This window comes from Perissodus microlepis, chromosome 14 (assembly GCF_051167445.1).
Source record: "Perissodus microlepis isolate ML-2025 ecotype Zambia chromosome 14, ASM5116744v1, whole genome shotgun sequence".
Taxonomy (NCBI): Eukaryota; Metazoa; Chordata; class Actinopteri; order Cichliformes; family Cichlidae; genus Perissodus; species Perissodus microlepis.
The window spans coordinates 11,848,232-11,860,372 of record NC_140474.1 but is presented as its reverse complement, the minus strand read 5'-3'; the positions used below and the strand labels follow the sequence as shown (position 1 = coordinate 11,860,372).

Here is a 12,141-nt window from a genome sequence, read left to right as displayed (position 1 = left end):
TACAGCTTTTTTACAGCTTTCCATTTAACAGTGCAAAGACATGAAATTCTTATCACCTGAGCAACACATTAGATATGTTTTTAAAATATTTCTAAAAAATTGAGTGAAATAAATTCATGATTTCATTTTTTTCCATGCAGAAAAAAGGAGAAAGAAATTAATAACTGGACTCTATTTTATATCCCGCATCATGCAGTCTGAGTTTGGCCACCCCTACATAAACAGCTTGGCTTCACCACGACAAAAAAATCAAATAAACAGGCAAAAAAAATTCACACAGAACAGTTCAACCTAGAATGTTTTTTTTTAATAATTAAAATGGAACATCTATTTACATTTCTGTCAACAGCATTATTTCTTTGGTCATTAGACAAAGTTTCATTTTCATCTCCAGGCAGGATTTATACTTAGCAACTGTTGACATGTATTCTTAAAAACAAAATGCTGATAAAACAATCAGATACACATTCATCACTTTGTGATGAAATAGGTCATTTATTACTTAATAATGATGATAATTTGAAGAAAATGAAATGTACCCAACACCATTAATTCACCTTATTTTTGAATCACATCTGTTACAGTTTAGTCCTGAAACAGTCCAAGACAATCATTCTGTAAGAGCTTAACACTGTGTTTTTACGCTATCTCTCTAATGTGACCAGCACACTGGTGAAGATTTGATCAGGAGTATCTGTACTATTAATCCTGTCCATTGTAGAGTTTGCAGGTATCGTCTCTGGCAAAGGCACAAGGAAGTACACACCTACTCCCACAGCAAGAAGTCCAACAGCTGCAAACATAGTGAGGCCTCGCCTGATGATCAGCTGAGTGATGGAGAGATGGCTGCTCTTCGGGTCGTGGTCCACGTGTTCGCCCTGTGTCGCTTGGCACTTGGTACTCACTGGTGTGTAGCCATCTACTGACTTAAAGGAATTGTATTTTCCATTACTTTATTAAGTTAAATAAAGATAAATGTAATGAAATGTAAGAATAAACATAGAGCAAAGTACTAGAAGTAGTAGAAGTGCTACTTCTACTCTGATAACAAAGTAGAACAAGACACATCAACCAATTTAGATTGGACCACTTACATTCCCATTGCTTGATGTTTGGCCAATGTCTGAAACAACATCCGTGCCTAATGCCGTCATGTAAGCCTTTTTCTGAGCTCGTTTCACAGCCTGAAAAATAGAAAAGTTGCAAAACCAAATCAAAATTTTCCATATTCAAGTACAGCTTTGTCTCACTCACAGATGCCTCAAAAAATTAAAACAACAAATCTCTGTCTGTATATGAACAGCTGAGTCCCTGCATGACCTTGATTGTTATATTAGTCAGTTAATATACCTCATCTGTCATTCTCTTCCAGTTCAGCTTGAAGATGACAATGATGTAAAAGGTGGACTGTAAGACGACGCAAATGAGCAGTCCAAGCCAAAAACCTGCAGAGAGAAAGACAAATGGGTCTGTTGAAATCACGCTGAGCATCAGTTGTAATAACTGGCTCTTGCTAGGCAACAATTTATTCTTCTTGCATGTCTATGAACTTAACAAAATATGACCACTTGATGTAATTACCTAGCACTCCTAGTTTTACATCAAACATCAGAGTGATGCTCAATGAAAGCCCTATGCAGTAGTATCCAATGAAATTAGCCGCAGCTGGTATCTTCTGTTTGCCAGTACCCAAGAAGATGCCTGTGCACACACACTGGGATGGGGAAAACAAATTTCATATTTGACATGAATCTGGTGCCTTTGGAATCATGCTGCAAATATAGTTGCTCTGAATACAACGAGAGCTGGTAGACTCACCACAAGGCCATCAAAAAATTGATGGAAACAATAAGCGTTCATCAACTGTGACACCAGAGCTACAATTTTTCTGTAATGATAATTAAGCCAAAGTCTCATGTATAGAGTTTCTACTGTATAAGCAGGTGTTTAGGTACACAGGTACACAGACTCACTCATCAGATGTGAAGATGAATCCAATGATTGTTTTAGTAGCACCCAGGAAGAGGCCTTCAACAACAGCAAAACTACCTGGAAAGGTAAGTAATCTGTCATACTGAAAAAAAAATCTAACTTGAAATACTCATAAATATCAGACACCACAGAAGAATACATTTAGCTAACCTGCAAGAGCCAGTGACATCTTGGCTGATAGAATCGCCCTGTCAGTGTCTCCAGCCCCAAGAGCATTGCCCACACGGGCACATGCTGCAGCTTGAACACCAAGAGGGAACTATGGATTCATTGTTTTGAAAAAGGAAAGGAAAAAGTTAAATAAATCACCCAAATTTGAGACTTTTTATGAAAGAAGCGACAATGTAATGTTCTGATTTGCAGTCACTACACAGTACCATGTAAGTAATGAAAGCCACCATTATCGCAGCATGTTGAGCTGCCAGCTCATCTTCACCCAGCATTCCTGATCATTACAGACACAGAATAAATTATAGCCTTTGCAGACTGTATTGCCAGCTCTAAACCCAATTATCTTAGAAGCAGGCTTTACTGGTTTAATCCTGAATATTGCACATATTCCATGATAATTGGATATATATATATTTCACACCATAAATAGGGATTACCTGCAAAGAATCCTCCAAACTCATAAACCCACCACTCAAAACAAGTCATTAAGGTACTGGGAATGGCCAGCTTCATGTAGGAGCCCCACTCCTGCAGTGATTCTGCAGACCAGCCTGCAGGGGGAGAGAGACGCTCAGTTTATATAGAACTTTTTAGTGCAAGCACAGAGAGAGCGTGCATTTTAAATATCTCACCTCCCCATGTTGATACATGGAGTTTCTTCCACCAGATGTACACAAACAGAAAAGCGCAGATGTAAATCCAAGCTAGAGTGTGGGCTGCTGCAGAGCCACTGAAAGCCATATGCAAAGACACAGAGATAGTCCAGTATGTCTTTTTTTTCTTCTGTATACATGTGTGTGCGTGTGTAAAATGATAGTTGAGATGAGTATATCTACCCAACACCAAGATCCAGCCAGTAAAGAAAGATGTAGTTTGTCACCACGTTTGCAATGTTTGCCAGAGCAGCAGTGTACATTTGTGGCAATATTATTCCCTGAGTACACAAACACCAGATGATGCAAGGCTTAGCATACCTTTCTCTCTGTATCGCACTGATTGAGACAACAAACTGTGATTCTATTACAAGAAAAGGCAATTATGTACACAGCATTAGCATACCTGGTTCTGTAGATAAGACACCTGAAGATGATGTAGAAACATTGCCTAAAAAACAATTATGACAAAAATGCTTAAATTTAGCAAAAAGAAAAAAAAAATGGTGTGCATATGTGTCTCTACTGAATTTGCACAAAAAGCAGAGAGAAAAATCACATCTCACCGGCACTGCAGGAAGGAAGGCCGTAATATACAGCTGAGCTATTCTGGGGGGAAAAAAGGAGATGTATTCAGATCCAATCAAAGCTAAAGAAATGACTATTATAGTTAGATACACTGTTCAGGCTCAGATAGCTCTGCTACCACTCAAAAAGTAATTTATGGCAAGAAATGTTATTGAAAGTTATTGTACTGCATATGACTCCTAAAGGGACTAGGACAAGTGTTAGTGTAGACACTTGTTAGCGTTGAGAGGGTATCTTGTTCTGACTGACAATAAGATTGAGTTGTATGTGCAAGTTCTGTGTGCTCAGTTACCGGGCCACCTCACGGTCCTGGCCCAGACATAAGAGGATGGCCTCTGCATTAATGAGGAGACCACAGCAGGGGAGACAGAACAATAGCAGGATAATGATGCCTCGCTGAAGGATCACTCCCACACGCAGCAGGTTCTTACCACCAAAGGTCTTCAAGCAGCACACAGGCATAGTTAATCATTTTATGAATGTGAGAAATAGTTACAGTTAGGATGTGCATTAAGGGAAATTATGGGTCAGAGGGAAAAAAAACTAATAAAATATGAGTTTCCAAACCTGAGACACCAAAGTATCACACGCCAGTGCCAGACCAGTGCCTGTCGCTGCTGTGCTCACGTTAATGGTCTGAAATGAATATGAAATATAGGTATATAGAGAACACTAATTCATAGCTGTAATATCTATTGTCCATCTGCTAGGTGCCTGGAAACTTTGTCTTTATTTATGATTTCCTTACATCAGCCTCCACAGACAACCACTTACAGCAGAAGCTAATCCATAGCCGGCCATCACATCGTTTCCCAGACGGCCACAAAACATTGTAACCACAAACGGAAGCATGTAATTGAGGATTCGAGACAGCAGCTAGAAAGACAAATACCAAAAATGTTCCATTGGTGATACAGGTATCACATGACACAACGTCTTACAGGAAGAAGAGTGTAAGCAGACAGTATCAGTATTTACCAGAGGCCCCGTCATCCTCAGGATGTGATACAGTTCCTCTCTGTAGGTCAGAGGGACCTTGTTACGAACTCCCCTGCAGCAGAAAAGCTTGTCACTGGAAACCTCCATGTGTGCAGGACCAGACGGTTTTTCCACTGAAGCATCCATCCTGTCTGTCATGTACTTGTATCTGTAATGCCCTCTATGCACAGAATCCACCACTGATGTTCTAAGTTTTTCAACATCTTAAAAGGTTACTAATGAATTTCCCCCAAGTTATCCAGTAAGTCTTTTTTGTTTATTTTCACAGTATCATTACAGAGGTCTAGACTGTTTTCTGACTGCAGATACACTCTAGGAATTTGCATTTCATTAATAAGTACATGTAGCACTCGTTTTGCAATCTTTCTGGTTTTATGTCGTTTCTCTTTTGCACACACGTGGGAGCTTTGCCATTTTGTGCGAGCAAAATCACCTTCAAGATCCCACCGCATGTCTGTAGCTGCTAAATACATGGATGTAATCAAAATCAAAACTTTATTTATATCACACTTTTCATACAATAAGGATACAACACAAAGTGCTGTACACATTAAAACCAGAAAATAAACAAAAACATACATAGATCCCCTTCATTATGCCCTCACTGCACCTACATTCTCACCTAGATATCAGACGCCAACCCATTGTACGGAAACACTGGCGATAAAATTAAATAAAGTTTTAAAAAGGTAGATATACAGGTACATATAAAGGCAATCAAGTTGAAAACACTGACTGAGAGCCAGTGCTGAGATCTTAAAATCTTTCTGGTCCTCGTCAACATGTGCAGCCGAGTTCTGAAGCAGTTACAGGGGTAACAAAGATTTCTTCGGAAGACCAAAAATAAGAGCATTGCAGTAATCAATCCTGCAGGAGATTTATAGTGTTTCCGTGTCATACTGGAGCGCAATAAGGTTATGCAGTCAGTGCTCTAGAAACATATCACTTGAGATGCAGCCTTCTGCTGCTGTTAGGCATAAAACCCACTCAACTTGCTATCTCTGTGAGAGTGATTGCACGTAGACTTCTTTTATAGAGTTCAAAAAGATGTTTTTACCACTAAGTGATTTTGCTTCTTTCTTTCTTGTGAGCTTTTAAGGAGGCAAGGATTTTGAGAGTCTCTAATGATACATTTCAACTGGAGGGACCTGGAGATTAATACACAATTATTACACTTTTATTTTACAAATTTATACAAGTCACTCTCGTGAGCACCTTGAGTAAGCTGTTCGCTTTTGTTAAATAAATGCAAGTTTGAGCAAAAACCAAATAATAAAAATATATCATTATGTAATAGAGCTGTATTATGTAGTATTTGTAACACAGAACAAAGTCTGTTTCATGAGTTAATATTTGCTACGTTGTGGAGTCCATGTGGTGCATTTCAGTTGGAACAAGCAGGAGATAAATATATAATTGTTAAATTGTTAAACTTGTTTCCATAAACTCACACTGAGTCACTCAGATTACTTCTCTTATTGAAAACCTAACTCTCTTATCATAAATGCTTGGAGTATACAATTAGATATATTCACGCTTGGAAATGTGGAGAATCATCTTTTGCCTTTCTTTAACTCATGTTTCAAACAGTAAATCTAGTGAAATGGGTACGAAACCAAAACTGCCACTTTGTTTCTGTTTTTTTTGCAGAAAATAACACACGTGAATGCCAAGATGTTGTGCGTAGCAGTGGCATCACACATCTCTAGAAAGAAATCCACCGCCTTAGTTTGTGTTTTCTCTCACATAGACGCACATGTGATGCATACATGTGATAAGTTTGCCTTCAGGGGTTTTCAGGGGAAGAAAACAAAAAGAAAAACTTGCAAACATGTGGTTAAGATTTTAAAATTCAGTATTTTACACATAGAATTAAAGTCAGAATTCTGACTTTAATCTCAGAATTCTGACTTTTTTCTCCAAATTCTGACATTTTTTTCAGAATTCTGACTTTTTTTTATCAGAAATCTGAGATTACAGTCAGAATTCTGACTTTTTTCTCAGAATTCTGACTTTTTCTCAGAATTCTGACCTTTTTTTTGGTGGCCCTAATCCTCTTCGGTGTAAATCAGTATTGACCTCTGGTTTTATACTATATTTGATTTTACAAACTTGAAAAGCTTTTTATTTTATAAAAAATGGTTTTAGTATTTGTTAGTTTGGTTAAAAAACACACTTGTGTATGTCTTTATTGAGACTTTGGATGTCTAGACTGCAAGTCGACTGCTTTCAAAGTTCTTGTATTTATTCTATTGATTTTCAGAAATATACCCTCCTTACAATAATAATTAAAGAGACTAAAACTAAAAGTGAAACTGATAAACACTAAGCTACAACAAAACATTTTTAAACATTAAAAACTAAACTGAAACACAAAAATGCACTTTGGAAACCCACTGAAACTAAACTGAATTAAAACCAAACAATGAAAATTAATATTGAATTAGAAAATACAAAAATATGATAACTGTAGTATTATATGAACAACAAAAACATAATGGTATCAGATATGGTATAAAAAGTTGCAGGACATAATGAGGCTGAATTACATGTGCCAGTATATCTGCTGGTGCATTTTCCTTTCCACTTATCTGATTCATGGTCAACAATACCATTGAAATATAATTGCCCATTCACAAGTCTTCTCATACTACTCTAAATAAAAATACTATATGAAGGAGCAGGGACGAGAATGAAGCGATGGTGAAATGACTTTTTAACCTTTTATATACACTGCTCAAAAAATAAAGGGAACACAAACATAAGACATCTGAATGAATGAAATATTCTTATTTCTTATTAAATACTACTACTGTTCTTTACATAGTTGAATGTGCTAACAACAAAAATCACACAAATATCAATAGAAATTAAATTTAGCAAACCATGGACGTCTGTGTTTGGAGTCACACTCAAAATTAAATATATATATGTGTGTGTGTGTGTGTGTGTGTGTGTGTGTGTGTGTGTGTGTGTGTGTGTGTGTGTGTGTGTGTGTGTGTGTGTACAGTGGGATGCAAAAGTTTGGGCAACCTTGTTAATAGTCATTATTTTCCTGTATAAATCGTTGGTTGTTACAATAAAAAATGTCAGTTAAATATATCATATAGGAGACACACACAGTGATATTTGAGAAGTGAAATGAAGTTTATTGGATTTACAGAAAGTGTGCAATAATTGTTTAAACAAAATCAGGCAGGTGCATAAATTTGCGCACTGTTGTCATTTTATTGATTCCAAAACCTTTAGAACTAATTATTGGAACTCAAATTGGCTTGGTAAGCTCAGTGACCCCTGACCTACATACACAGGTGAATCCAATAATGAGAAAGAGCATTTAAGGGGGTCAATTGTAAGTTTCCCTCCTCTTTTATTTTTCTCTGAAGAGTAGCAACATGGGGGTCTCAAAACAACTCTCAAATGACCTGAAGACAAAGATTGTTCACCATCATGGTTTAGGGGAAGGATACAGAAAGCTGTCTCACAGATTTAAGCTGTCTGTTTCCACAGTTAGGAACATATTGAGGAAATAGAAGACCACAGGCTCAGTTCACGTTAAGGCTCGAAGTGGCAGACCAAGAAAAATCTCGGATAGACAGAAGTGACGAATGGTGAGAACAGTCAGAGTCAACCCACAGACTAGCACCAAAGACCTACAACATCATCTTGCAGCAGACAGTGTTGGGAAGGTTACTTTTAAAATGTATTCCAGTACAGATTACAGAATACATGCCCCAAAATGTATTTTGTAACGTATTCCGTTAAGTTACTCAATGTGAGTAACGTATTCTGAATACTTTGGATTACTTAATATATTGTCATGCTTTTTACAACTACACGAATGTCGCTATCACATCCTGCAAATTCTTGTTTATTTTTCTTTACCAATTGGCTGTTAAGCCCAATTTAAGATAATATATGTAATGTAGAGGAGCAAAGACTTGGGTATGTTTGTATAAGCTGTTTTGTCTTCTTAAAGATAATTAAAAAACCACCGTCTTTCCTTAACATATTTTTATTTTTTTTATAAAGCTGACAAGTGGAAGAGTATTAGACAAACGTAAAATATGCCATTGAAAAGTATTTACTGTTATGGTCACCAACATCACTTAGTTAAAATAAAAAGTAGCCTTGCACAAGGAGAAAAAATATCAGCATTTTTCAATGACTGTTTTCTTATTAGGACAAAAAAGGCAATATATAAAATTATACTCAAAAATTTAAAATATATTATTTTGGCATTTATTGTCAACATTATTCTTCCACCAATAATTTTAAATTACAAAAGATTTTTCAATACAACTCAGATATTCAAACTCAATGTAACAATGAGAAATTACATTTTAAACCTTACCCCTAGATATAATTTTTAAAACAAGACAATATGTTTATATGTCAGCAGCATTACCTTATGGCCATTTAACAAAGGCATGCAACAAAGAACTGTCCAAGGTGTCAGTGCTGAATTGCTTGGTTGAAAACCTTAATTGGCCCCAAAAATCAAATAATTGGCGAACAATTGCAGTAAACATATGAGGTGCTGCTTTTTGAATGCATGCCAAAAACAAATATTAAAGACTACAAAATACTGAGGTTGCAAGCCCTATCTGTGAACAATACCAAGATAGTTTCAGCAGACTACCTACATCTGTTCCACCTAGTCTACAGTCCAGTAATGGCGGTTGTAACGCAGCAAAAGCACTTGTTCAAAGTGTTTGTCTATCATGCGGTTACGGTGTGGGGTGAAAACAAGTCCTCTGTGGCTAAAGAGACGCTCGACAGGAGCACTTGACGGCAGAGTTGTATTGTATTTTAAGAAGAGGGCTCTGATCAATGGATATCCCTTTAATGAGGTCAATGTCTTATCTGAATCTTGAAGATACCTCTGTACCTCATCCTCCGCTGTAGAACAGGTCACCTGTGTACTCTGAAAACTGAAGAAGCTGTCATCATCATCATCTTCCGGCTCATTTCCCACTGAGGCATGTCCAGTGGTGCTGGTGTCATTGGAAGGTTCTGTGTTGAGGAGACGAGCCTCTTGGACCATTGTTCTTCTCATGGATTCTCTCTCATCATCAGCAAGCCACCAGAGTCGAAATTTTGGGATGGTGGATGCTTCCATCCTTGCTTCATGGGAGGCTAATACAGCTGCAAATCGAGTGTCAATTGCTTTGATGATCGCTAAGAGGATGTGAGTTGAAAATTGCACTTGTGTCAACTTTTCAGATAACTTGGCTTTCAGACTGAGAAGGGTGGGAATCACATATCCACAATAGCAGTTCTTTTCCCCCTGGAGCAGGTTGACTGAGTAGGCAAGTGGTTTCAGAATGGCTGCATACTCTTTGAGAAACACTGTCTCTTGAGGATGCAGTTTTGCCACCTTCAGTTGTTCACAGATTTCATTGAGCTGACTTTCAGGTAGATTCATTAGCTTCTCGATTGCATGGTACTCTGAGCTCCACCTAGTCACTGAAGGTACAACACATCTCATTTGGGCAATTTCTTCAATTACATCAGAAGCACCTGATGAGCAATGAGCCTTATTCCAGATGGCTCCACATTTTCTGGAAACACCCTGCTGTGAAGCAGCTTTATCAAGGTCAGTCGTGGCAATGAGATTTAGTGTGTGCGCAGCACATTGATGGTGTGGTGTCTTCCAGATCATCTTCTGTTTCTGAATCTCCATATTCATTGAAAGCTTTTACAAAATTGATCCCATTGTCTGTGACTGTAGCACTAACCTTGAGTATGTAGAGGAATTTCAGTTATTGCTTTTGGAAAGTTTTTCTCAATGTGAGTCATCAATGTTTTTCTGCAAACAGGACTCCTGCCCCCACTTAGTCCTTCAACCATCTTACGGAATGAGGTATTCTCAACGGTAGAAAAGGGCTGCACTTCATTGACTATGAAGTCAAATACCAAGGAATTTACTCTCCTTTGGGTGATGGCTGGAGTGCTAAGGATGGCTTGTTTGAGAGGATGAGGGGCCGTGTTTTTGCCACTTTGTTCATCACCATGATCCGATGTATTTGCTTTGGGTAAACTGTGTATAACCCTGGGATGCATCCTCTGAAAAAAAAAAGATAAAATAGATAAAAGATAAAATATTACTGATGAAGAAATAGTTTTGTATACAAGATCACTGCAAAAAGGTTGGGCGATTGGACGAATATATCGACTATCAACAATAAGTTGAGCCTTTCGCCGATTGTTTTTACAAGAGGATTTATTTTTTTTTGCCCATGAGTAAGTATAATAATAATGTTGGTTGAAGGTAAGAGAAGCAGTCAAACGGAAAATATAATAGTGGTGTTTTAACGACATGAACAGATGCAGCGATTCATTTACTCAAACTCATAACAGAATGAAAGAAAAGCAGTATTTTATGTTCAGGAAAAAACAAAACATTTAATTTAAATAAACAAACCACAATGGTGGGGAGGGATACAAAGAAACTGACTTCTTTTTCCACTTTAACTGTGTTCCAGTGTTTATGTCTTAGATACTCGACCAAACAAATAAGTTAAAAACCAAAATGTCACTTCCAGCGACCATAAAAAAATATCAGAGGTAAAGTCACGTTTTTTGTGCAATTTGGTACATCTCAAATAAATAAATGAATAATCCAAAAAGTAGCTTTGTTAATACAGAAACTCCAACAAGAAAAGAAGATAAAATATCCGCCCCAAACTAAACTTTCTATTTATGTTCTAAATGAATGGTAAGAACAAGATCCGGGCTATCAACACCTACGCCCTGCCTGTAATCAGGTACCCTGCTGGGATAATAAGCTGGACAAAGGAGGAGATAGAAGCCACTGCCATCAATACAAGGCAGATCCTTACCGTGCATGGAGGGTTTCACCTCAAGTCCAGCACCCTAAGGCTGTATGCTAAGCAGAAGGAAGGAGGCCAGGGACTAGTGAATGTCAGCACCACAGTCCAGGATGAGGCAACAAGCATCCACAAATACATCAGGAAGATGGCCCCAACCCACTGAGTGCTTGGTGAATACATCAGGCAGCAGAAACCCAAGAAAGAGGAGGATGAGGAGGGGTATGTACGGTATGTACCACCGGCAGATAGAAGAGGTGGCTGATATCCAAAAATCCTACCAGTGGCTGGACAAAGCTGGAGTGAAAGACAGCACAGAGGCACTAATCATGGCAGCACAGGAACAAGCTCTAAGTTCAAGATCTATAGAAGCTGGGGTCTATCACACCAGGCAAGTCCCCAGGTACAGGCTGTGTAAAGATGCCCCTGAGACAATCCAGCACATAACAGCAGGGTACAAGATGCTAGCAGGCAGGGTATACATAGAATGCCATAACCAAGTGGCCAGCATAGTATACAGAAACAATTGTGCCGAATATGGCCTTGACGTCCCAAGGTCGAAATGGAAGACGTCCCCAAGGGTGGTGGAGAATGTCTGAGCTAAGATCCTGTGAGATTTCGAGATACAGATGGACAAACTCGTGGTGGCTAACTAACCAGACATAATGGTGGTAGACAAACAGAAGAAGACGGCCGTAGTGATTGTAGTAGCGGTTCCAAATGACAGCAACATCAGCAAGAAGGAACACGAGAAGCTTGAGAAATACCAAGGGCTCAGAGAAGAGCTCGAGAAGATCCCACATAGAAAAAATGGTATGGCCTGGATCTGGCCCACACAATGTGCTTACAAATGGCACACATACCACAAAGAAAGACGGCCCTTTGGTGGCCCAGATCCGGTTTGC

The 12,141-nt window shown here is 38.3% G+C and overlaps 1 protein-coding gene across 1 annotated transcript; it reads right to left on the bottom strand.

Annotated features, from left to right (window-relative positions):
* Positions 1 to 374: 374 nt before the first annotated feature.
* LOC146373520 (multidrug and toxin extrusion protein 1-like) lies at positions 375 to 4,541 on the bottom strand. The gene is made up of 17 exons (XM_084950795.1): positions 4,383 to 4,541; positions 4,179 to 4,280; positions 3,972 to 4,040; positions 3,697 to 3,845; positions 3,383 to 3,425; positions 3,223 to 3,267; positions 3,000 to 3,097; positions 2,796 to 2,893; positions 2,601 to 2,714; positions 2,370 to 2,437; positions 2,143 to 2,251; positions 1,974 to 2,049; positions 1,819 to 1,888; positions 1,582 to 1,714; positions 1,351 to 1,445; positions 1,095 to 1,184; positions 375 to 926 (listed from the first exon to the last, which is right to left on the bottom strand). Exons 1-17 carry the CDS (start codon positions 4,539 to 4,541, stop codon positions 645 to 647), a joined length of 1,800 nt encoding a protein of 599 aa, XP_084806921.1. The 3' UTR covers positions 375 to 644.
* Positions 4,542 to 12,141: the final 7,600 nt, after the last annotated feature.

Coding starts and splice junctions, on each gene's coding strand:
- LOC146373520 (XM_084950795.1), bottom strand. CDS start 4,541: ATGACAGACAGGATGGATGCTTCAGTGGAAAAACCGTCTGGTCCTGCA. Junction 2,252..2,369: donor TGGCTTTCATTACTTACATG/GTACTGTGTAGT, acceptor ATGAATCCATAG/TTCCCTCTTGGTGTTCAAGC. Junction 927..1,094: donor AAACATCAAGCAATGGGAAT/GTAAGTGGTCCA, acceptor AATTCCTTTAAG/TCAGTAGATGGCTACACACC.